Below are 25925 nucleotides of genomic sequence, written 5' to 3'. Positions count from 1 at the left end.
TTTGTGTATTTAGGTGTAATTTTCCCTAAAAATTACTATCTTATATATGCATGACATATTAGCAATAAAATGGTGGGTTTCAGCTTCATATTTTTCCATCTATAAGCCATTTTGAAGGAAACAGTAGCTATGTAATTTGTCATTTTGCCCAATTCCCCAATATACAAAAACAAAAATTGCTACGATTCGTAGGGATAATATAGAATCAGAGATGCGGGGAAAATAATGTATTATCTCAAGCTTAAACACCTAACAGATGTAGAGTACAGACTTCATAATGTAAAATTTGTTACACTGACTAAAACAACACTGTGTTTGCAAGTTCAGATATGTCGGATGCAACCTGATCGTACTCTCCTTTCAACTTCTCTTGCTCCTCCTGCCCGATTTCTCCCTTGGCGGGCTTGGTTGACACGAGAACACAGCAAGTCGGCCTCTTGGTAGCTCCTGCATTGGCGAGGTCCTGAAACGAGCAGTTAATCATATTATCAGTACCCAAATTCTAACCAACATGGAGCATCAACCCGGAAGATATAGAATGTATAGCAGAAGTAGTAGCTGTAGTCAATGGTTTATGCAATGGCAGGGCGAAACAAGGTCCTAGGACAAAAAGGTTTACTAAGTGAGAATCACGGAACATCAACCAAACAGAAATTCACTTAAACAGAAGAGAAAATTGAGTCATATCAATGTATGCAGTAAAATCAGTAAAAGTGGGGGGCAACTTCCGTCAATTTATCTCTCCTTGTGTATTCTGAGAGTTGAACAATAAGAATGAAATATATGTAGAAGCAGCCTGCTGCTCACTTACATCTTTGTCTAAACTGATGCGAAAATATGCTCATGTGGCTAATGATCAAAGATAATAACAGGGCAAGTGACTCAAGAAAATGCGACTTACCTCTTTCGATGGAACATAGACATATGGTATATCAGCTTCTTCACATAAGATTGGAACATGAGTGATGACATCTATAGGTGATATGTTCCCAGCAATAACACATATTCTGCAAGAAAAAGGAACGAGTAAAATCTCAGTTTGAAAAGCGAAACTCAAGAAAAAACATAAAAACAGGATTCTCCATAACAAATTAGGAAAAACGCACACAAACTTCTTTTAGCAATCATTCAACAGTAGGACAAATCTTTTCGCATATAATTCAAATTAATTAAGCTCTTCCCAGTTTACTACCCCAACCGAAAACGAAGCAAAGCCAGCCACAGAAACGAACATAATAGTGGCCCAAATCCACCAGAAATGAATAAACTCCAACAACACAGTAAAAACTCCATAAATCAACGCTCTATAAATTGATAACCTTACTTACAGACTAAAAACGTATAACGAGGGGTTGCGACATTACAAAGATGAGTAAATCCAGACAAAATCAAAATACCCTTTGTTCCCGCGGCGAATGCTTTTGACGACCTCCTTAACTCCCCTCTTCAAGCACTTGTGCTCCGCAGCTGAAATCACCAACAAAGAACAAGGTTACAGAAACAAAAGAATTCAAGGGAAGAATGACATGTAATGCGATGGATGATAGAGATTGAACCTCGGCGAACAAGTTTGAGGGTGCGTTTGCAGAGCTTCTTGCCCGCGAGTGGTTTGGCGATGGGGGCGAGAGCCAAGAGCTTCTTCTTCTCCCTCTCCTTCTGCGCAGATTTCTCAACCTCGCTGTCGCTTCCCATCTGTGTGTGTGAGTGTGTGTGGGCGAGCGACTAATTTGGGGTTTGGGGTTTGGGATGGCAGAAGAACTAGGGTTTTAGGAGAGAAGTTAGCAGCGTGGTGGGTATTAAAGACTTTTAAAAGACCAAAACAACCCTCCATAATTTATTTTCGATTCTTTCTAAAATTTGGAATTTATGTTTTCTCCTTTTCCTTTTATATTTTCAATCAATTATAACCGGTAAGTAAACAATGAGTTCCATACAAAATTACGTTATGTTATAAATTATAAGTATGATTTAAAAAATAAATTAATATCTTATTTTAATATGATAGTAATTTGATAATTCACTCAAAAACAATTAGAAGACAAGTAAAATTATATTACTTCCTCCATCAAGGAAAAGAGTCATACTTCCCCCTTTTTTTTGTCCACAAAAAAGAGTCTCATTTCACTTTTTATACAATTTTACCCTCTTTTGACTTCTCTATTTACTTTATTTATCATTCATGGACCCACCATAATAAATGCTAAAGACCATATTTTATTTGTTAATTAAATTCTAAACTATTGCTTAATTAAACACTCCTCTCGTAACAAAATTTACAAAAGGTTGGATGCATATTTATCACATTTTGAAAATGGTATTATAATTACAAATTTGACCAAAAGTGGTGATTGAAATGCAATTAACATATGATGAAAAATTTAACTTGAATTAAGATGAAAAATTAAAGTGTTACAAAATTAATTGAATAGTTTTATTAAAGTTAAAAATTATTGTCATTAAAAATTAATTTGAGATTAAGGAATTTTAAAAGTGACATTAGCACTACCTCTATAAATTTACTTTTACTCCACTTATATCTATTTAACAATTTTCTTAAAACCCATGCCGAACTCCAAATGAGACTCTTTTTCGTGGACAGAGGGAGTATAAAAATTAAAAATATGTTAAAGAGCATATTTCTTTTATTTTTTTAATTTATATATTTAAACTTGTATCTATATAGTCGTACCCATTACAAAATAAACTAAACATAATTTTATTACGCGTTTTGATCTCAAACTCATATAGTAATACCTACTAAAAATAGAGTACGAATAAATTTGGGGACGTACCAAAAAAAAGGTATGCATAAATATGGGGGACAGAGGGAGGAATTATTTATATCATAAATATAATTTGGATTTCAGATTTTAATAGTGTCAATAAAATTCGATCCAAAAATCCAAAATTTGCTTAAAATTCAATTCAATCCTATCCAAAAATTCAAATCAAATTTTAAATTTCAATTTAATTTGGATCAAATATTCAAATTTTGAATATTTTGCTCACCCTATTTCTAAGCCTAGGAATGATGTATTTATTACATTTCCAGGTAATCCTTATAATTGTTGTGCAAAAAGAAACGGTAAACCTTATAGTTGAAATTGGGCCCCTAAGTGGCCCATTTGATGTTCCCTTTCTCTGTAGACTGTAGATATCACGCCTATGGGTCCCTTTAGCGGCCCATGAGACGCTCTCTGTTTTTTTTTTTTTTGAAGGGCATGTACCATGTCGATGATGCTCCCTTCAGCTGTGTCCAATCCAACATTAGCATATTCACAGTTTTTCTCTTTCTCTTGTTTTCCAGGTTTACAGTTTTTTTTAATTCTCTTTTTCGTTCCAAAATTCAGTTCTTGATTAAAAATGCAACATACAATCTACCAGAGATAGCACGAAGCCACTTTGGTGTGTGTGTGTGTGTGTTTTTAGAAAGAGAGAGAGAGAGAGAGAGAGAGAGAGAGAGAGAGAGAGAGGCGCACGAAGTATCCTATGACCATCAAATTATCAATGCCCCCTTCAAGTCGTGATCATAAACCGAAAAAATTATCCTCGACAGGAATCATTTAAATAAGCAACAGACCATAATCTGTAATACAAGTCACAAAACGTTATAACACGAAGCATTTAAAGAAGTACAAGAACTTAAGTTTCCTCGGTTGCAGGGGCCTTCTTCGCAGCTTCTGCAGCTGCTTTCTCTGCTTCTATATCAGCAACTATGGCGTCAATTTCAGCTTCTTCAAGTTGGCGGAGTCCCTGCTCTCTAGTCATTACAGCAACTTCGATGTTCTTTCCTCCGCTTTCAACAACCTTCAAGCAACATCATACAAGAATCCTTAGACATGTAAAACAATGCATTTGCACCCAAATATGTCAAGTCAATACCCTACCACAGAATTGAGATGCAGCAACATAGATTGAAAAGTGTACAAACAAGACATGATGAAAAAGAACATGCCATGCAAAAATAAAATCAAGAGGAACACTTCAACTTTAATGGAAAATGGTGAGTTCGTGTCGGCGTAGATTTCTGTTTTTATAAGAACCAATGTTCGTTGAAGATGGCATATCCTGCAAATCATAAATTCATGTTTTTTCTATTTCAAAGATTGGGATATTAACAATGCTGCGGTTCAGGGTCAAACTGCTTAGCACTCAGCACCAGAAATTGGTCACAGAATACTGGAGAGTTCAGTGGTTTGAAAATATCAGACTTTCCCACTTAGGACAACATGGTTTTAGTTTTATGTGCAAAAGCTGTTCAGCTAAATCAGTTATAATACCTAAAAGGGCATTTATCTCACACGCTACTGATTCTTCAAGAATTGATGCTTCATAACAGCTGAACTAAATACACGACATAAAATCATCCTGGTTGCCCTCAGTGGTGTCTGTTACTGCTTACAGATTTATGAGCATACAGGTAATTTACCCACATCACACTTGCTCAATTTGCAGTAAAGATGAAATGGTCATACTCACAAGTTCCTGTTATGCGCAAATTGTCGCAACTGGGCATATCAGACCACATTACCTACCTAAAACACCTCGTCGACCTTCAGGGTTCCACACATTGTTGTGGGTGGGAGTCGAATAATACATACCAATTCTACTTTTAGTTTTAACTCCCTAAATTAGAGTCCACTAGATATTAGTATAATTCAGAGAGTTCAATTTAGTGAGTAAGGAATGCCCATGGACCTCTTTGACTGGAAAATTATATGTCAAGAACAAATAAGACATATACATGGATAAAGAGCAAAAGTCAACTCCTCATTCCTTGTTGAAGAGAATGCTTGGTAGTAAAATAGCACAGACATGAAAGAAAGCAGTGAAATCATAAGCTTGAGTTTCATTATAATTTACCTCCAGTAGAGCACGAATGGCTAACTTCACAGTTTCTTGGCCAGATGTTTCCTTGTAGTTCTTCTCAAGAAACTCTCTGATAGAGTTGGAGTTTCTCCCAGTAGCATTGGCTTTCCACGCTGAAAAAGTGCCTGACGGATCTGTCTGATAAAGTGCTGGAGTACCTGTATGTGGATCAAACCCAATAATCAAGGTTGAGAGGCCAAAAGGTCTCACACCACCACTTTGTGTGTACTTCTGTTGAAGACCAGCAATATAGCGAGTTATGTATTCAACAGTTACAGGATCCTCTATTGTAAGCTTATAACTCTGGCATTCTATACGCGCCCTATTTATCAAAACACGAGCATCTGCCTTCAAGCCTGCACATGCCAATGCTATGTGATCATCTAGATTGACAATCTTCCTCACTGACCTGAGAGATACCAAATAAAAGTAGGTATTAACAACAAAAAGGTTTTATAGACCAAACAGGTATTGGATTCACAATGTAACAGAAAATAAGCGATGTACATGATTTATAAGTAAAATTAAACAATTTAAAAAGTTGACAAACAATATTTGGTAGATGCAAGAACTTCTCTTTTAGTACAATCACCTTAGCCTGGAGAAAGCTCAGGGAATGATGAGAGAAGAAATGAAATACAGCATTCAGGAATAGAACCGATTCACAAAATACTTCTGAACTACACAGTAAGTTACTATTGTTACTTATTACAAATTTCCAATCTAACAATGAGAATGCAATGGAATCCAAGTGCCCAGTCAGATCGAATTCTTGAAAGTCTATCTATGTTTTGGATTTAACAAATGATACATAAATCAGTAATGACAATAATTCTCTTTTGAACAAAATACCATCCATTTATCAAGAGACATCTCTCTGATTTATATGAGTCATCTGTGTTCACTTCATGTTTTGCAAACCAGTTTGGAAAAGGTGTTCTCTAACATTTTCTTCGCTTACGACAATCCTAAGTTAAACATTGCACAACTTCATCTATATTCTACAAAATCAACCCAAGCTTTAAAATATTTTCTTCTCATCCACTGGCAAAACCTTGACACAGCAATGTAAACAGCTAAACTGGTTACTCAAGCTAAGAGAGACAAACAATAATAGACAACGCTCAAAACGAAATTATATTTGCCCTACTACTACAAAAAAATTAGTAAAACAAAGACGCAGTCAGATAACAGGAAAAAAAAAATCAAATTAAAAACCTCGAAATAAATTAAACCTCAATAGCAAACCCTAAACCCTAAACAGATTCCATGATACATCTAAACCGCAATAAATTCACCAGACAGTGAAAAAACAATATTTCCCGATCTGCAATCACGTTGAGCGGTGCGTGTGATACAGAGAGAAAACAAACCTCGAATCCTGCAGCTTAGGAGTGGATTTCTTCTCGACGGCTAGTACGATAGTATCGGAGCCGCGAACACCGACGGCGGCGTTCCCCTTGCGCACGGCTTCGAGAGCGTACTCGACCTGAAATAGGTGGCCGTCCGGCGAGAAAACAGTAATCGCTCTGTCATATCGCGCCATATCTCAACAATCTACCGATCTGTCGGAATCTGTTTATATTTCTTCGTTGAAAGTAGTACAATTTTGTTGATTCGATGAGTGAGGAAAAAATTGGGGAAGTTTTAAGAGAGGCAGTTCAACGGAGCTTGGGCGACACGACAAATACGAGTGGGAACTTAAAGTTTGTGTTGTGTAGAAATCGCGTAAGGAATACACGATTCTTGGGGGAAAATGCCATGGAAAAGGATCAATATTTTATCAATTATCAAATCAAAGTTTCAGACTATTAAAGTTGTAGCAAAAATATCATGATAATAATATCAAATCAAAATTTCATACTATTAAATGTATAACAAAAATATCATGATCGTCGTGAGGCGAACAGAGCCGCGCATTGTTTAGCAAATTTCGCTGCTTGGTCGGATGGTGTAATGATCTGGAAGCAGGATTTCCCTTCCTGGCTCACAGATATTATTCACCGTGATTTAATATAAGTGTTTCGTTTTCGCCTCAAAAAAAAAAAACAAAAATATCATGATAATAATATCAAATCAAAGTTTCATCAGCCTACTAAAATTATAACAAAGATATCATGAAAAGCAAATTTTGTCGATCAAACACTGATATGGTATTGCAAATGAATGAAAAATTATTCAATACAAGTCCAAAATGTTAGAAAGGGCTAATTAACATTAATCACGGTTCATGAATTGATGGAGAACCTTAATCAAGAAAAATGAATCTCATATCAAGAACAATAAAATCACCAGAAATTGACAATAACTTCTAGTCATCTACTATCTTTGAGATGATTCCACAACAACTTCTCGAAAATAGGTAACATGATTTATAAAATTATGAAATTGCACCCTTTTTTTTGAAAAAGTGGAGCAAAATAAAGTTATTTTATCAAGTTATTATTTATTAGATAAAATACCAAAGATGCATGTCAACCTTCCATCGATGAAAATTGTCCTTCACGGAATTTTTATTATAACCTTAATAATTCGGGTTTTTCATTGATCTTGTTCATATAAGTCAAGACCTTTTTTAGATTAAGTATATGGTTTAGTATTTAAATCAATATTATAGATTTGGAAAAAAAAACACCATTACGACATTCTTATTCCTTTCTCATTCTCTTTTTACAAAAAATATAAAATGGATTTTTTTTAAAATATACTACTAGTATAAAACTAAAAGGCCTGGACCTGGAGCAAGTTCTTTATCCTTATTATTATTATTTTTTTCATAAAGCTGAACTAAAATATATATCTAATATACGTACAACGTACATTCGTAAAATCCCTTGCAATGTAATTTTTAAATAATTTTACTCCTTGAACTTGTCTATTTTCATCTTACTAAAGAGAGTTTACTCATATATTACATTATTTCAATAATTGCATGATAAAATTAACAAAATCAAAATACTTCTTCATTTTTTAGACACTAGTATTTTCCTAGGTATGATGCATAAATTTTTGAATAATTTAGTTCAAATTTTTAGACAATTCGTCTCGACTTGATTTTTTTTTAAAGAAGAAATTACAAATTCAATTTTGATTTAATATTAGCAAAAATCTAAACTAAAATTCGAAAAAGCTCATACTTAATAATGACGATGACAACGACGAGTAGACTAAAACATGAAGGCATGAAAAAAAAGATTTGGACTTATAGAAGGAATAAAGCACTATGATTTCATAAATTAAATTGGTAATAGAAAATTATAACCATATAAATAAAAATATGAAAATAGTATTTTTGAACTATTATATCCTTACACATTTGCACTGTTACGCGAATGATTACACACAAAATTCATATAAATTTGTGTAAGTGTACAGGAGTATAGTAGTTTAAAATGATTACAATTTTTACATTTTTATCTACATATTCCTTTTGTTATATGAAAATTGCCAGAATGAGATGTTATCTCTAAATAAAGGTTATCTCTAAATAAAGGGTAATTCTATTCATAGCCCCCATTTTACTCATTGTACCCCCTCAATTTAAATAATAATAAAATATAATAAAAATTTATTATTTTACCCTTATAATTATAACTCATAACAATTAAAAATCTAATATAAAATTTATTATACTTTGTAGCCCTTTTACACTGTAGAACCGTGACAAGTCTTTTGGAAAACAAAATTACAATGAAGAAAATTATTTCATAGGCCTTTTTTCATTATCAAAGCCAATTTTTTTTTTTTTTCTGCAAATCACAATACCATCGTCTTCATTAGTAATCAGCTTCTCAAAAAACTAAAAACCACAATGACAAGACAAAAATATATAATCTTGAAATAACTCATAAAAAAATCAAAATCAACTTCCGTCTAAACAATGAAGATCCAGATGTAAAGCCCATCCTCTCCCCCTCTCCAAATTTTAAAATCAAATTTTCTCACAAATAATAGTACTCTATCACGGAAATGGTTTCTATCATTCTCAGATAATGCAAAGCATTGATATCAAACTATAAAGTGCATTTTTCAATTTTATGCTCAAGCATCGACTGTAGAGCCGATTGGAGGCAACGGAAATAACTTCTGCAGTGGCGGAGACAGCCGCAACTGTAACCTCTAATCCTCCTTTTATCGACTGCATCGCAACAAATGATACACATTGATCCTTAATGTCTGTCTTTGATCGAATATTTTTCCCTGATACTTACGTTAATCATCTTGACAGCAGGGTTACATTTCATGGCGAGCTATCGAATTGGCCCTTCCTTAATTAAGAGACTGAGTTATCGCAAGAATGAGGGATATCTTATTTTCTATAAATACTAAATTATTGGGGGTTATGAGTTGTAAGGATAAATTAGTAAATTTATTATTATTATTTTATATATGTGACTATAATGAGTAAAATGAGGGCTATGAATAGAATCACCCTAAATAAAATACATCAAAATCTTATCTTGTTTTAGATTATTTGTAAGCACATAAAAATAAAATAGCCCATTTCTCTCGTTTTAACAGATACTCATTCACAAGCCCATTTGTTTTTAATTGAAGCCTTGGCCCAACTTTCTAGTTCGAAAATAAAACAACTCTCTCCGCTCCCGCCCTCTCTATCTCTCTCTTCTCGTTCATGCAACTCTTTTCTTTTTCTTTCTACTATTGCATGTTTTCCTTTTCTTCCTAGATCTGGCCAACCATCTTCTATCTGCGGAAGAGGCTCAATCACAAATTTTCTGAAGATTGGGATTTTCTATAAGAAAAAAAAAAAATGGTTGGTGGGACTCAGCTAGCGTCCATGCTTGAAGATGATATATGATTGGTATACTCAACATTCATAAAATAGGGTTAAAAACAAAAAATACTGCTACCTCCGTCCAACAAAAAGTATACAATAATTACTCAATTATTTAGCGTTCATAAAACATGACCCTCACTTTTTCTTTTTAACTACAACCACTTATTTTCATATGACTACACACTCAATTCAACCACAATCACTCATTTCTACTTGGTGAACATTTTATCCATTAAAAACATATTTACCAAACATTTTATATTATTAAAATTTGTACCGAGTCCAAATTAGTATACTTTTAGGGGACGTTTACTTTGCATGATTGAATATTTCTATCATTAAGAGTAGGATATCTCCAATCTCACCCTTTCTATGGGATAAGAATCAAGCAAAATTAGCTTGAATGATGAAAATAATCAAGGGCCTTGAGATATCCCAAATGTGCAATTCATGAAAGTAAACGAGGGATTGGCCTTACTATTTTAATCTATCAAGGTTAATCCTCCAAAGTAAACTGTCTCTTAGGCGGCGTTTACTTTGCATGATTGAGTATTTATTATCCTCAAGAGTAGGATATCTCTAATCTCACATTTTTCCATGGGATAAGAATCAAGCAAAACTAGCTTGAAAAATAGAAATAATTAAGAGCCTTGGGATATCATAAAATTGCAATCCATCAAAGTAAACAAGGGATTAGTCTGACAGAATTACCAACGTCACTAATCTCTGACAGCGTCTCTGACGATTTACCAACGAAAAGTATATTTTCGATATATCGTCGATTTTATCGACGAAATTGCCAACGGCCAATAACACCGACGAACATTTTCCGTCGCTAAATTGATATATAAAATTAAAATATTTAATATTTTATTAATTTTGACGACGGACAAGAGATCTGTTGATTGATAACTCTTTTAGTGAAAACTCTCCCCTCCCGATATCACTCATTCTCTCTCCCTTTTTAACAAGTTGGACCCCGCATGTCGCCTCCAATCGTCAAACCAGACTCGCCGCCGCCTAGGACTTGCTCATACCTGCATCGCCACTGAAGTCTACCGGAGGCGAGCCCTAATTTTATTTTAGAAGTCATCGCACATCTCACATCTCCCTCACCATACGGTTGTTAAGTTCCTGTCGATCCCTCTAACATCTCCCTCACCACACGACTGTAGATTCCCCGCTGCTGCAATCTACCGGCGTCATCACTCTCCTTCACCACGACTGTGAAGACACTATTTAATTCTCATCTCTCTCTATTTTTCTCTTTCCCTCTCTCTCTTTCTCTCTCTCTCTCAGTTGCCGCCGCGTTCCACCTCTGCCGCTCCACCACCATCTGCAGTCATATCATCAACTCACCTTTGCCGCCCGCCGATCATACCCCCTCTGCCCACTCACCGTCGCCGTCGCCTTCAGGCAAGCTTTGTCCCAATTTTAGGAATTACGACCAAAATAATGTAGTGTATTATTTTTATCAATCAAGACTAATTCTCTAAAGTAAACGCTCCCTCAATGGACCAAGATAGTAAAAAAAAAAAAAAAAAAAAAAAAAAAAAACTTGTCCTCTATGCTTGAAGGAGCACTGCACAATTAATGCATCGGAAAACTACAAAACCAAACCAAAGAAACGTCATCATCATTTCTCTACTCAATTAATTGTGAGTAAAAGCGTGGTGATTAATTGTGAAACCCTTGTCGGCTACGTACCGGTACCATTAACTACAGACCATAAATCTCGAAATTACCTCACTCTCGGTGGGAATATGCATGAGCTCTTACCATTTAAATTTGCAATTGTCACTATATATGTTAAAATTTGTAGTTATAAAACGTAAGAATCATCGTCAAAACAAAGTTATAGTGATTATATATATTATAATTTATATAGATGACCTTATCATTAGAAATACAGTTTGAATTTGTAAAAACATGAACAAATTATTGAATTATTGAGAGCAAATTCAATGAGCCGTGTTCGAGTGCAACTTGTTAGAAGAATTATTGAGAGCAAATTATTGAAACTAGCTAGTCTTAATAATTTCTTTATTATACGGAATGATTAAAAAAAATTGTAATGTATTGAAACTAATTTTTAATGTATTGAAATTATATAATCCATAAAAAATGTTGTCTGTTATTATTACTATATTATGTTTGTCTTTTAATAAAAAATTTCTAAAATGTACGGAATGCCCAAAAAAAATTTATAATATATTTAAATTATATAATCTATGTAAATGTTGTTCTTTATTTTTTACTATTATGCTTATCTTTTAATAAAAAAATGCCTAAAATGTACGGAATGCCAAAGAAAAAAAAATGGGTGCTACTGCCCCCAAACCCCGTAAAAGTTCAGTCCTCGAACTAAATTCTTAGCTCCGCCTATAGCAACCTACACGAGCATATACAATGAAAACCAAAATCAAGATAAAACAAAATATAATGGGATAAAGTATTATTATGGAAGACCTAAATTAAGAGCGCGGACAAATGAAAGCATAAGTTATGGGCAAGCAAGCCTTATATCCAAACGCGGGACTCTAATATGAAAAGAAATGAGAAACTCAGAGGGACGACGAGAAGATGTTGTGATAGACGACGACATTGTATTCATAGACACTATGAACACGTGCGGGGTCACTAAAATAAGTGGTAGTGAGAATATAACCGGTGGCCATCCTAAAAGCGCCGGTGCCGGCCACGACGGGAAGCTCCCTGATGGCGGCGCCCAAGGGATTCCTGCCTAGAATGCTAAGCGTGCTGCCCTCATATTCGCCCTTGGTGAACACAAGGTTGAGCAGCATCACCAGAGCCTTCTCGCGGAGGTCGGCCAGCCCCACCGTCCCCTGCAGCCGCCCCACCTCGTCGGACTCCACGTCGGGCCCGGAGGTCACCAGGTTGTCCAGCACCACCAGCTTTCCGAACTCCGACGCCAGAACTTCGGTTAGGTTGCACTCCGCCACGCCCCAGACGGTGGGTTTGTCGCCGCCGATTACGTCGTGGAGGTAGAAGTGGAGCCGCGTCACCTTCTTCGTTTCGCTTGATTGTGATTCCGACTGCGGCAGCACCACTGATGATAAGCACATTATTAGCATTAGACTTGGAATTAGCTTTGCCATACCCCTCTTCTCTCTCTCTCTCTCTCTCTCTCGGTTTTATGATTTGCATGTAGAAGATTCCAGATAGCGTGTATATATAATGAGGTCGCATTTTGTATTGAGTGAACATTCTCTGTCCACGTATTCTATTTTCCAACTAATTGTTTTGAGTAAACATTCCCATGCATCCATGTGTTCTATTTTCCAAGCTTGATATATATCAAGACTTATTGGTCCAAGTTTTTGAGTAAACATTCCCATCCAAGTGTTCTATTTTCCAAGCTTGATATATATCAAGACTTATTGGTTCAAGTCATTCAGTATATATGTGAATTGTATTTTTATTTATATGAATATTTATTTTTATTTGTACTAATTTAATTACTTCCTCCGTCCCACTTATCTTATCACATTTACTTTGGACACGAAAATTAAGAATAAGGGGTTAAGAGTGTAAATTAGAGTGGGTGGTGACCATTTATTTAATGTGTGTAGAGAAGATAGAGACCACATACTATTTTTGGAATGTTTCATTATAAATTGGATAAATAAAAAAGGAAAGTGTGCGTATTATTTAATAATGTAATACTTTCTTCGTTCATAAAAAATAATCTCTTTTTATTATCATTTTGAAACATACACAAAAATTTAATCATTTTCTATTAATATATTAGTTTCGATCACGACGTCATCACCAGATTCACTTGAAAATTTTGAAATATCGAGACAAAAACCTGCTTCCCAATGGCGAATCTCATCAAAGCGGACGTCATTCAAGAAGGCAAAAGGGTTTTTCATGGTGACCATATCCTTATTAGATTTAGGTGTGCAAGTGTGACGGTGGTTATGACGGCCGTCACGAGGTGTTGCTTTGTGCAACAGGTTAAGAATCTATTGATTAGGGAAGGCAACGGGGCGGGACCGGCGGCTATTGCTTTCCCACCCCCACACTCACACCCACCTCAAAACTTTACCCTCCCCACCTCCATGTCCATTTAAATTGGGTCGGGTTCGGGGCGGGGATTCTCCAACGGAGGAAGGGTACCTATCGGGTACCGATCAATTTATTTATTTTACAAAATTTTCTTATAAAATAAGCATTTTATTCATTCCGTTAAACATGTAAGAAATCAAAATAAATAATGATACCATTTAAGATCAGAAACAAACCATAAATTTTATAATCAAAACTCAAATATATCTTCATAATTAAACATTGCATGGGGGTGAAATTTCGGGGACGTGTTCGAAGCGGGTATCTATACCCTCGAATCTGACACATGTATAATTTTCGTACCTGCATCCGAATTCGCCCCCGAAATTTCATCCTCATACCCGACCGCGGGTACCGAACCCACGAGTTTTTTTTTTTTTTTTTTTTTGCCATCCCTACTCTTGATTCTGGGCTCCATAAATCTTTGATTTGTTGAGAAAGAAAGTCGATGTCACGGCGAAGATCGTTTTGAACAACCGGAGGGGATCGATGGGGAGGCATCGCGTATCAGGAGCGTAGACCGACTTTAGATACCAATTGATGCAACAAAAAGCGTAACTTTTGTTGATTCTACAGAATACAGAAGCAAAATTCAGAGATAACTTGAAACCCCTAGTTTCTTGTAAAAATATTCAACCACCCGTATCATCTAAGTTTCACCCTATTTATATTAAAAGTTCAACTTAAAGAAATAAATTAAGCAAGAGAATAAATTACAAAATAAAAATAATAAGTAATCTAGATTAAAAATAGGCTCTAAAGAGCATAGGCCTAGCCTTGGCTGTGTCGACGTCAAGCGGATCATATTTAGCCAAAAATAACGTTGCAACTTCATCCCCCATCATATCATTTGGAAGATTTACGAGCCCATCAGCTGTATTCTTAACCCTTAATGCATATTTGACAACGTTTTCCATTTTCCAAGCCAGGAAGAATCAACTTGGGATATTCTTATAATGTTAGGTTGAAAACATGAGGACATTTTGAAGAAATTGAGACATTTTCATATGTTTTCCCTAATTAAAATCATAATGAAGAAGGCCAAAATAGAATGGTTTCATCGACGCGACGACAAGACGCTGCGATCCATATGATAGACGACGGCATTGTATTGATAGACACTATGAACACGGGCGGGGTCTCTAAAATAAGTGCGAGTGAGAATATAACCGGTGGCCATCCTAAAGGCCGCGGTGCCGCCCACGATGGACACCTCCCTCACCTCCTGCTCCAACGGATTCCTGCCCACAATGCTGAGCGTGCTGCCCTCGTACTCGCCCTTGGTGAACACAAGGTTGAGGAGCATCACCAGAGCCCTCTCGCGGAGGTCGGCTTGCCCCACCGTCCCTTGCAGCCGCCCCACCTCACTCGAGTTCATGTCCGCCCCGGACGTCACCAGGTTGTCCAACACCAACACCTTACCGAACTTGGAGGCCAGAACGTCGCTTAGGTTGCACCGCGCCACCGCCCAAACCGTCGGTTTCTCGCCCCCGATCATGTCGTGGAGGTAGAATTGGAGCCGCGTCACCTTCTTCTTTCCATGGCTTGCTTTTGATTCCGACACGGCCAACAGCAACGATGATATGCATATAATTACAATTACAGTATTAAGCTTTTCCATCGCCTTTTTTTTTTTTGCTTTTCTTCTGTGTTTGGGGTTAATGCACAACATAGATTATATATAATTTGTTTGTAATGAGCGAACATCCCTTATCCACGCGATCTGATAGGATCTTGAATTCACTCAAATTAACCAAAAACTGTTCACAATTTGTTTTTTAATTTTCTTTTATTATACATTTCAGAATTAATTTATTGAAAATACAGATATAATTTTAATAGTCGTGGATTTCTTTAATGTATTAGCTTCTGTATGCGTATGATTAATCGAGATAACACAGCTGCTCTTTGCCGCCATAATAGCTTCAAACAAGGACTCACAAAGAACACTCTTGGATTAATTAAGTTGGACAGCAAGAAGGGAGTCAGTGAAAACTTGGAGAGGGAAGATCTCATCTACAACAAAGACTTTCTTCGAATTCATGCTTTAGGTTACCCCTATCCTACACTTGCTATTGACATTGTGTTTTTCCTCACAGAGTTCCTTCCAAATAATACCACTACAAAAAAATTGAGTTTTTGCAATGAATTTTTTTGTCACAAAAGGGTATATTTTCATCACAAAAAACTATATGTGAGGAAAAATAATTCGTCACAAAGTCGTCACGATAGGGTCCTCACATATAGTATTATGTGAGGAAAACTTGATTTCCTCACATTAGAGTCTCATGCTTATGTGAGGAAAAATATCCTCACAAATAGTCTTATTTTTTTATCACAAAAACCTCTAATTATAAGGTAAAAATTTCTCACAAATAGTCTTTATTTTCATCACATTCCTAATTATAAAACATATACCATTAATTTTAAAATTTATACCTGCTTGAAATTTTGTAACAAATGCCTCAATTTAACAATGTATATATATATATATATATATATATATATATATATATATATATATATATATATATACAAGACTATTACAAATCCAATCCGAATGAGAAACCTACTTCACTAATGATCCTACTTTTAGAGCTCAGTTTTATATACAAATCAAATATGGTGGTTGGTTCTTTGCATTGCCAAAACAAGTTCTCTCTGCTTGCCATTCTCTCTGCCTCAAACAAATTTGGTTGTTCCTCTGTTTCTCCTGCTGCAACCTTTTTCACTTCTAAGGTGAAAAGGGCTATTGGGTAGACTAACTCCTTGAGTGCTGCACACCAAGAGTAATGACCATCAACAAATAAGGTAAAAGAAGTTGATAGTTGAAATAGATTGACATGTTTACTGATGCTACCTCGAGTAATCCAAAATCTATTCAAGGAGGAAGAAATCCAAAAATAATAATACTACAAAGCTCCTAATACCTAAACAAAGTTAAAGTTATCATGATACTAAAAGATACTTGGCAATCTAAAAAAAATGATGGTTTGAGTGGAATATACCATTAGCACTAGCAGTATGAAGAGTTTTAGCTCTTCTGAGAATCGCTTCATAGCAGAAGAGATATTGTTCCTGCAAAAGGATGCATGCAAATGTAACAGCAAAATACACAACAACTATAGCAGAAATAAAGAACTGTCCAACAACTATTAGGAGAAATTTGAAATCATCCCCTACAAATTCTAATAAAGGAGAAAAGTAGTTTGACTGGTAATTTCTTAAAGTATATTCCAAGTCAAGCATTATATCAAATTGAAACTGATGTTGAAGCTGCAAGATAAACAAGGCTTTGCTATCAAAGAATGAAAGATCCTAATAGAGGATGACACAAAACAGAAAATTTCTCAAATGAACCTTCACATAACTGATAACACAACAAGTCGAGACAGCCATTTCTATACACGAAAATTGCGTTTTCTATTAAAAAAGGGAAAAAAGAAATCAGAACAAGAAGCATATTATGTCTATGGCTTTCTATGCCAAGTAGAACATTGGATTCAGTATTAAGTATATTAAATGAATATTGATCCATATACACAAGATCATAAAAATGATCATCCCACCACTAGCTAAGTCGCAAATTTAAAAAGATTACACAAAACACTCAATATTTAAGAGCTACATGTATCCTCTGCTACCTATAAATCTTCACAGTTATGCCGCTCTGTTGAAAGAGATTGGAAACGTGGAAATAATTTTCTTGGTAATCTTTTTCGTTTTCTACAATTATTCAATTAGGTATATTAGAACTTTCCATACACAATGCTTTACACCATTAGTTAACACATATTAATTATCAATCCCACCCTTCAGTATATATCAATCTCAAGATTGCCTCATGTCATTCACACACAGATGCAATAAAAAACGCCTAAAAAAATAGATGCTATGAAAAATGAAACATACTATGATAATAATTAAAGGATTCGAATCACTAAGGTTGAAACTTCAACAACACAGAACATCACTAATTCATAGAGCAACACTACTTCAAATAAATTTAATTTTTATTAACAGCCATTTCTATAATTGTTAATCACAAACTACAACAAAAAGGCACCAAAAAAACTTACCCCAAAATCTGTTTCCACACTCAAAGCGCCGCAATATACCAGAATAAGGAGCCTCAGATCCGAAAAAAAATATGTATTCTAGATTGTATGTATCACTGCATAATCTAAAAATAAAAATAAAATTAGGAGAAATTTAGGAGGGAAAAATTAAATTAGAGGCAACGGACTTGAAATTAGAGACAACGATCTATAGATAATAGATCGACTCTATTACCAGAATTCAAGCCAAAGGAGTGGCGAGCAACTATCGCTGCATGATCTCGAAGAGAGAGTGGGGAGAGATTACCTGAAGACGCTGCAAGTTTAGATACTATTCCATGAATCAGATTAATTGCAGGTCTCTTCTCATTTTCGTTGCAGTGATTGGAATAGGAAAATCTGGTTTTAGGTGCAGAAAATATGTTTAAGATTGAGAGAGGATTGAGAAGATATGAAATCGTTTGTTTGGTTTTTTTTTTTTTTTTGAAGTCAGTCAGCCGATCGAAAATGAAGATTGAAGAGAATAAATTCTAGTTTTTACTTTTTGCGTATGAGGACTTTAACTTTAAGATAAATATAAAAATGACCCCATTTTTTATTTTTGTTTTGAAATATAAGAATTTTATGTGATGATATTAAATTTCCTCACATAAAATGTACAAATATAACAAAATCTGATATTGTCACAAAAGTTTGTCACAAATACTACTATTTCTTGTAGTGTACCCATGAGCCAATCTGCAAATTAACAGCAGTATCATTTATGCTACAGCTTGCCTATTTCTTCAAAAGATCCAAGATATATCACGGAAAAGGAGTGCATGGCTCGTAGAATCACCATTCAATTGATAATATGGTCATAAATATGTGGCATGTTTATTAGTAATATGATCATCAATTTGTGGCATGATTGGATGAAATAGTTATGGGGTGTTTACTTTGCTTGATTGAATATTTTTATCCTCAATTAAGATTTCTCCAATCTCACTATTTCAATAGCATAAATAATGAGGCAAAATTAGCTTAAATGATAAAAATAATAAAAATTAGCCCAAAATTTCAATCCATCAAAGTAGCTAGTAAACAAGGGATTAGCCTTATTATTTTTATCTATCAAGGCTAATTCTCCAAATTAAACGCCCCTCAGAGTATGCATAATGATATTTATGTTGTATTTTACTTTAAACAATTTGCATTGTTTTTTTTTGTTATTTTATAATGATATTAAGTGGTCGAGAAATTGTGAGATTTAATTTAAGTCGTATGGTGACTGTAGTATTTGTTATTTAATATTCTATCTAATCCAGTTGGTGACTCATCCACCATAAACCATTTAGTTCGGGTGAATGCTGTGAACGTCACTAGATGAATTGTTTGTAAGGTCGCTATGAATTTTTTTTCACATATATATAATATGAATTAAATATATTTGGAGTATGAATCTGTGCCTTGATGATCGTTACATAAGTCAAAAACTTATATGTTATATGCTTGGGAACTACATGATATATACAGGCCACATTCACAAGAGCAACATTGTTCCAAGGAATAAGTTATCAGTAAGGGATTCGAAAAATATCAACGATACAAGAGACTATATTATGAGGCACTTAGAGAGCTGCATGGGTGAAACTTCATCAATGTGGGTTTAAACCAAATTTAAAAAGTCGCCCAGTCTCGTACGAGTGCTAATGTATTGCGCTTCTTAATTGAAATAACATTCGCATAAGAAATATAGTACAAAATCAAATGAGAAATCAAGAACTCAGAGCTAGCTATCACTCTACTCTCTTCTTGATCTTTTCAGTACTTTTTTCTCTCTTCTAAAACAGATCAACAAATTCTCTACAACCATAGGAATGTGTGTGAGTGTTAAGTATATATGAAAATACAACAAGAATAAAACTAGAAAACCTTATAGAAAACATTCTAACAGCACAACAGATCCGGTGCAGGAGAAGTATTCCACTGTTGGTGATTTTCCATGAGACTTTTCAAATTTGCATGCAAGTCCCTCGAGTTCCCATATATATTCTGCAGACACACCATGTACAATATGCATATTAGATATTTTATGAGCAATCACTATTTTTGGAAAGAAAATAGGTAAAGGAAAAAGGCGAAGAAGAAGAAGAAAATTAAAACAAATGTGTAGCTCCCAAAGCCTCCACGAAGTCGTACCCAACCAATCATTCCTAACAAAGTTATGCTTGTGATGAAATCCTACATATATTATAGCAAAATAAATCTTATCCTACGTGACATCCTATAATCACTCCATTTTAATTTTCCTCAATTCTCATTCATTCTTATTTATTTATATATTTCTAATCAATTTTTACATTATAGCAAAATAAATCATATCCTACGTGGCGCCGTATAATCACTTTATTTTAATTTTCTTCAATTTTCATTCATTCTTATTTTTTTCTATAATCAATTTTTACATTATAGCAAAATAAATCATATCCTACGTGGCGCCGTATAATCACTCTATTTTAATTTTCTTCAATTTTCATTCATTCTTATTTTTTTTCTATAATCAATTTTTACATTATAGCAAAATAAATCATATCCTATGTGGCGCCGTGTAATCACTCTATTTTAATTTTATTCAATTTTCATTCATTCTTATTTTTAATCAATTTTCATATTTAAAAAAAGATTTATATTTGTATTTTATGTTATTATATAATATTAGTTTAAGTTTATCACATCATACTCACAAATTAATATGTATATATATAATACATTTATATATAGATGTATTTACTTAAATAATTAACTATATATATATATAGAGTTCGAGGGTTTTTTAGGACAGTAACTTAGATTGATTTGGAAATTAGGACAATAAATTTCGAACTTGTAAAAATAGGACACTAATTTTTTTTAGAGTAAAACAGGACACTAATTAATAAGTGTTGCATCCGCAGGACATTTTTTAGCCAATTATCGGCTGAGAAATGTCCTATTTTTACGACGCTTATTAATTAGTGTCCTATTTTACTCTAAAAAATAATTAGTGTCCTATTTTTACAAATCCGAAAGTTATTGTTCTAATTTTCAAATCAATCTAAGTTAATGTCCTAAAACATCCCCTGACTCTATATATATATGATTGAATATGATTTCAAATTTGACGATGTTGTTTAAAGTTTGAGACGAGATTATTCTCATAACTTAATTATAGTTTCACAAATTCTAGACAAAATACACTACAACAAATTCCGCTTTTAAGGGCACTGAAAAATGCCTTAAATAAGTACCTATAGCTACATTTGATCTATCTCCACGGTGATTTTAAATGTCGCCTGTTTGAGTGTAGCTATAGCCTTTTTAGGTATAAAGACACTAGAAAATGTCATTTTAGATTTCGTTTGACATTAAAAAAATTGAGTTTATGTGACATTGTTAAATGTCTCTATAATGTATTTGCAATTCCTTTAAATTTCCTAATAAACACGATTCAATAATTAAAATAACACTTTTAAATGCATTGAAAAATTACTTTTGAATATTTTAAATTCACATTATAAGCTTTATATTCAACAACTTTAGAGAACAAATAATTAAAAGACATTGGATTGAAACGAAATATTTTCTATTATTTCAAATTTGAGAAAAATTACAAAGTCAAATTTGACGATGTTGTTTAAAGTTTGAGACGAGATTATTCTCATAACTTAATTATAGTTTCACAAATTCTAGACAAAAATATAATACTCACTAAGAAGTTATAATCTTCAAGCTCCATACAATATGATGCTCAAAATTCAGATGTGGTATTTCAAACTCCAAAGAATATGATTTTCAAAATTTTGACGTTCAAATGTCATATGTGGTCTTTAGAGCTTCATATGATTATCTGGTCTTATTAGGTTCATATGAGATGATACTCAGATGACTTATGTTTAGTTAATTATTTCTTATCCGTCAAATTTAAAGAATTTGAACAAACTTAATACTCCCTGTCCCTCAATCATCTTCATAAGAGAGGATGACACGAGTTTGACTAAAAGTTAGTTATTTATCGTATAATCACTTCATTCTAATTTTCCTCAATTCTCATTCATATTTATTTATTTATACATTTCTAATCAATTTTTACATTTAAAAACTATTAAATAATCATATAAATTTATAGATAAATTCTATACTATTAAATAATCGTATAAAACTATTAGATAAAGTCTGTACTATTAAATAATTATATAAACCTATTAGATAAATCCAACATATCCATTTTGATGAGGACTGTAAAACCCATCAGCGTTGTGATTAACAATACAGGGACATTTTACCTAATTATTGTTATTATTATTATTATTAAATAAACTAACCAGAGACCGCCTTGCCAGAGTGCAGGTTGGCAGAGACCGCCTCGCCAGAGTGCGGCGTGGCAAAGACAACCTGCCAGAACTAGAGCTGGCCTTGCCAGAGCGCAGAGCTACCTGCCTTGCCAGAGTGCAGGTTGGCAGAGACCGCCTAGCCAGAGTGCGGCGTGACAGAGACAACCTGCCAGAGCCAGAGTTGGCCTTGCCAGAGCGTAGAGCTACCCGCCTTGCCAGAGTGCAGGTTGGCAGAGACAACCTGCCAGAGCCAGAGCTACCAGAGACAGCCTGCCAGAGCCAGAGTTCAACCAGAGACAGCTCTGCCGAGAGCCCTGCCAGAGTGAAGCGCTTCCAGAGCCAGTCTTGCTGAGAGTCAGCTTTACCACCAAGTTGGGCTTCATAGGCTTTAGGGTTAGGCCCAATTAGTTATCTATAAATAGGGCTCTTGTACATGAAAAAAGGATAATGATTTATTTTTGAGCAACACTTGTAAAATGTAATTATCTCGAAGTATAGTGGAAGAGCTCGAAAACACCCCGTAGATGTAGGTCTTAATGGCCGAACCAAGTAAATCCTGTCTCGATTATTGCTTTTTAGATTAGATGTTGATTTGAGGCTTCACCACATTTAATTATAAATCCTACATATATTATAGCAAAATAAATCTTATCCTACGTGGCATCGTATAATCATTCCATTCTAATTTTCCTCAATTCTCATTCATTCTTATTTATTTATATATTTCTAATCAATTTTTACATTATAGCAAAATAAATCATATCCTACGTGGCGTCGTATAATCACTCTATTTTAATTTTATTCAATTTTCATTCATTCTAATTTTTTTCTAAATTTTTAATTAATTTTCATATTTTAAAAAAAATTATATTTGTATTTTATGTTATTATATAATATTAGTTTAAGTTTATCACATCATACTCACAAATTAATATGTATATATATAATACGTTTATATATAGATGTATTTACTTAAATAATTAACTATATATATATATATATATATATATATATATATGATTGAATATAATTTCAAATTTGACGATGTTGTTTAAAGTTTGAGACGAGATTATTCTCATAACTTAATTATAGTTTCACAAATTCTAGACAAAATGATACTCACAAGTAAGTTATAATCTTCAAGCTCCATACAAGATATATGATGCTCAAAATTCAGATGTGGTATTTCAAACTCCAAAGAATACGGTTTTCAAAATTTTGACGTTCAAATATCATATGTGGTCTTTAGAGCTTCATATGATTATCTGGTCTTATTAGGTCCATATGAGATGATACTCAGATGACATATGTTTAGTTAAATTATTTCTTATCCGTCAAATTTAAAGAATTTGAACAAACTTAATACTTCCTCTGTCCCCTAAACATCTTTATAAGAGAGGACGACACGAGTTTTAATAAAAGTTAGTTATTTATTTGATAAGTGGAGAATGTGTCCCAAAAAAAGTGAAATTATAAGAGTGATAGTTAGTGAAAGTGGATAACGAGCCCGACAAAAAGTGAAATTATAAGAATAATAATTAGTGAAATTGTTTCCAAAAATAGGTTAGGAAGATGTTTTGGGGACGAACCAAAATAGAAAAAAAAAATGTTTGAGGGATGGAGAGAGCAAATATTATCGATATACGATTAACGGCAGATGCGACACATCAATCGTACATCATATCATACTTTAAATTTACATATTTTTTTTCTTCTAAAATCTTCAATCCCATGCACATCAACTTTTTATAAACTTCATCAAATGAATATTTATATAAAAATGTATTTCTATTATCACAACTTACATTTAATTGGCGAAAGTGATTAAGATTAATATTATTTCAAATAATGTATTACTAATTTAATTTGATCATATCAAATTAATTAAAGAAATAATTTATATATAAACTATTTCATATACTATAGTAATAAAAATAACATAAAATAATTATAAATAATGACATAAAATAATTCTCGTCGAATTTCGACGGGTTAGACCATAGTAATAAATCAAATAAGAAGACATTGAATTGGTCTAATTCTTCACATACTCCCACTCCCTCTGTACGTTAAACAAAGGTTTAATTCTTCAGTTCTAGTCTCTCCAAAGAAAAATAAAAATAAAAAAGAAGAAAATAAGATTCATATTCAAAGGTAGCAATAAGTTGGACGCGCATAGAGGGGCAATTCCTGTTTGACCCTCTTTGTTTATTTGGAACATTTCAAAACGAGGACTTATAATGTGAGAAAGCCATGCAGTCAATTTTAAATAAACATCAAAGACTTGCTCCACACTGCTATTATAAATCAATCTTTCACTTCATCCCCAGCAAAGCGTTGCGACCTGAAATGGCTTTAACTAGCTCACTATTGTTCACCATCATCATCATCATTGCATTTCCAGTTTCAACCACAGCCCAACAATCATCCAACCGCAACATAACTCTGGGTTCGTCCATCGTCGCAAACGCCGACGCCAGTCACACGTGGACGTCGCCATCCGGCGAGTTTGCTTTCGGGTTCCGGCAGGTTGCGCCTGGAGCCTTCTTACTCGCCATCTGGTTCGACCAATTACCTGACAAAACCCTTGTTTGGTCGGCCAACCGCGACGCTCCAGTTCCCACAGGATCCACTGTCCAGCTTTCTACAGATGGATCGTTGGTGCTCATTCATCAGAGAAGCGGAGGGATATGGCGGGCTGACCCCTCTCAGCCAGCTAGGGTGGCCTACGCCGCCATGCTCGACACCGGTAACTTCGTGCTCGCCACCAACATTTCCTCCATCTTGTGGGGGAGTTTTGATCAGCCCACTGATACCTTATTGCCCACCCAATTACTAAACAGAGACGTTGCTCTAGTTTCCACGGTTTCGGAGACGAATTACTCCACCGGAAAATTCAGGATGAGGTTGCAGACCGACGGGAATCTGGTGCTCAACACCGTAGCATTCCCCTCGCCGGATCCTTATTGGTCATCACAGACACAGACTCTTGAAAGCGGAGTCCGATTGTTGTTCAACCAGTCCGGCAGCATCATCTTCATCAGGCAAAATGGGACCCTAATCCGACCTCTATTCAACAACTCCGATCTAGTCGGCCAGTTCCACCAGAGACTGACGCTGGAATACGACGGAGTTCTCCGCCGCTATGTGTATCCCAAGTCAGCTAATTCATCCATGGCGTTTGCGTGGACAGCCCGTGGTTTTGTCCCTTCCAATATATGTCATGATGTTAGGGAAGCACACACGGGCGGCGGTGCGTGTGGTTTTAACAGCATTTGCAAGATGGAAGCTGATGGACGGCCTAGCTGCGGCTGCCCCCCCGGTTACTCTTCCAGGGGAGGCCTCGCCGGCTGCGCACCTAATTTCGCGCCACACAGATGCGATCAACAATCCGAGGATGCTCAGGATTTCATTTTTGAAGATATTTACAACATAGATTGGCCTGAAGTGGATATTGAAGTGTGATGCATTTATCTAGAATATTCTAGGTGAGAATAAGCTATGTATATTCTAGAGAATTCACCACTAGCTAGATCAATCTAGAGTATTCTAAATAATACTAGGACAAGTATGAGTAATCTAGAGATTATATATTTTCTATATAGTATCTAGAGAATTCCTCAAGTGGATGCTAGTAGAGAATTCTAGATACAAGTTAGTGTAGTGGGATCTAGAGAGATCTTCCCACACCTATAAATAGAGCTCTTGTGAGCCATTTGTAACCAATCTCACATAATCTAAAACATCTCAAAAACA

At 34.6% G+C, this 25925-nt stretch overlaps 5 protein-coding genes and 1 long non-coding RNA gene across 6 annotated transcripts; 1 reads left to right on the top strand and 5 right to left on the bottom strand.

Annotated features, from left to right (window-relative positions):
• Positions 1–212: 212 nt before the first annotated feature.
• LOC131001050 (H/ACA ribonucleoprotein complex subunit 2-like protein) lies at positions 213–1816 on the bottom strand. Its single transcript, XM_057927220.1, has 4 exons — positions 1557–1816; positions 1398–1467; positions 902–1007; positions 213–463 (listed from the first exon to the last, which is right to left on the bottom strand). Exons 1-4 carry the CDS (start codon positions 1690–1692, stop codon positions 299–301), a joined length of 477 nt encoding a protein of 158 aa, XP_057783203.1. The 5' UTR covers positions 1693–1816; the 3' UTR covers positions 213–298.
• Positions 1817–3530: 1714 nt separating this feature from the next.
• Positions 3531–6666, bottom strand: LOC131001049 (proteasome subunit alpha type-7). The gene is made up of 3 exons (XM_057927219.1): positions 6243–6666; positions 4864–5278; positions 3531–3807 (listed from the first exon to the last, which is right to left on the bottom strand). The coding sequence occupies exons 1-3, from the start codon at positions 6413–6415 to the stop codon at positions 3643–3645; spliced, it is 753 nt and encodes a 250-aa protein (XP_057783202.1). The 5' UTR covers positions 6416–6666; the 3' UTR covers positions 3531–3642.
• A 5435-nt stretch (positions 6667–12101) lies between these two features.
• LOC131001048 (dirigent protein 1-like) lies at positions 12102–12845 on the bottom strand. Its single transcript, XM_057927218.1, has one exon. It carries the CDS (start codon positions 12784–12786, stop codon positions 12232–12234), a length of 555 nt encoding a protein of 184 aa, XP_057783201.1. The 5' UTR covers positions 12787–12845; the 3' UTR covers positions 12102–12231.
• A 1627-nt stretch (positions 12846–14472) lies between these two features.
• Positions 14473–15397, bottom strand: LOC131001046 (dirigent protein 22-like). Its single transcript, XM_057927217.1, has one exon. It carries the CDS (start codon positions 15378–15380, stop codon positions 14817–14819), a length of 564 nt encoding a protein of 187 aa, XP_057783200.1. The 5' UTR covers positions 15381–15397; the 3' UTR covers positions 14473–14816.
• An 811-nt stretch (positions 15398–16208) lies between these two features.
• On the bottom strand, positions 16209–18342 carry LOC131001045 (uncharacterized). Its single transcript, XR_009093848.1, has 4 exons — positions 18125–18342; positions 17839–17942; positions 16768–16837; positions 16209–16535 (listed from the first exon to the last, which is right to left on the bottom strand). It is a non-coding gene; the product is annotated as an uncharacterized LOC131001045 (long non-coding RNA).
• Positions 18343–24518: 6176 nt separating this feature from the next.
• On the top strand, positions 24519–25634 carry LOC130998082 (G-type lectin S-receptor-like serine/threonine-protein kinase LECRK1). Its single transcript, XM_057923515.1, has one exon. It carries the CDS (start codon positions 24519–24521, stop codon positions 25632–25634), a length of 1116 nt encoding a protein of 371 aa, XP_057779498.1.
• The last annotated feature ends 291 nt before the right edge of the window (positions 25635–25925 follow it).

This window comes from Salvia miltiorrhiza, chromosome 8 (genome assembly GCF_028751815.1).
Source record: "Salvia miltiorrhiza cultivar Shanhuang (shh) chromosome 8, IMPLAD_Smil_shh, whole genome shotgun sequence".
Classification (NCBI taxonomy): Eukaryota; Viridiplantae; Streptophyta; class Magnoliopsida; order Lamiales; family Lamiaceae; genus Salvia; species Salvia miltiorrhiza.
This window is presented reverse-complemented; position numbering and strand designations above follow the sequence as displayed.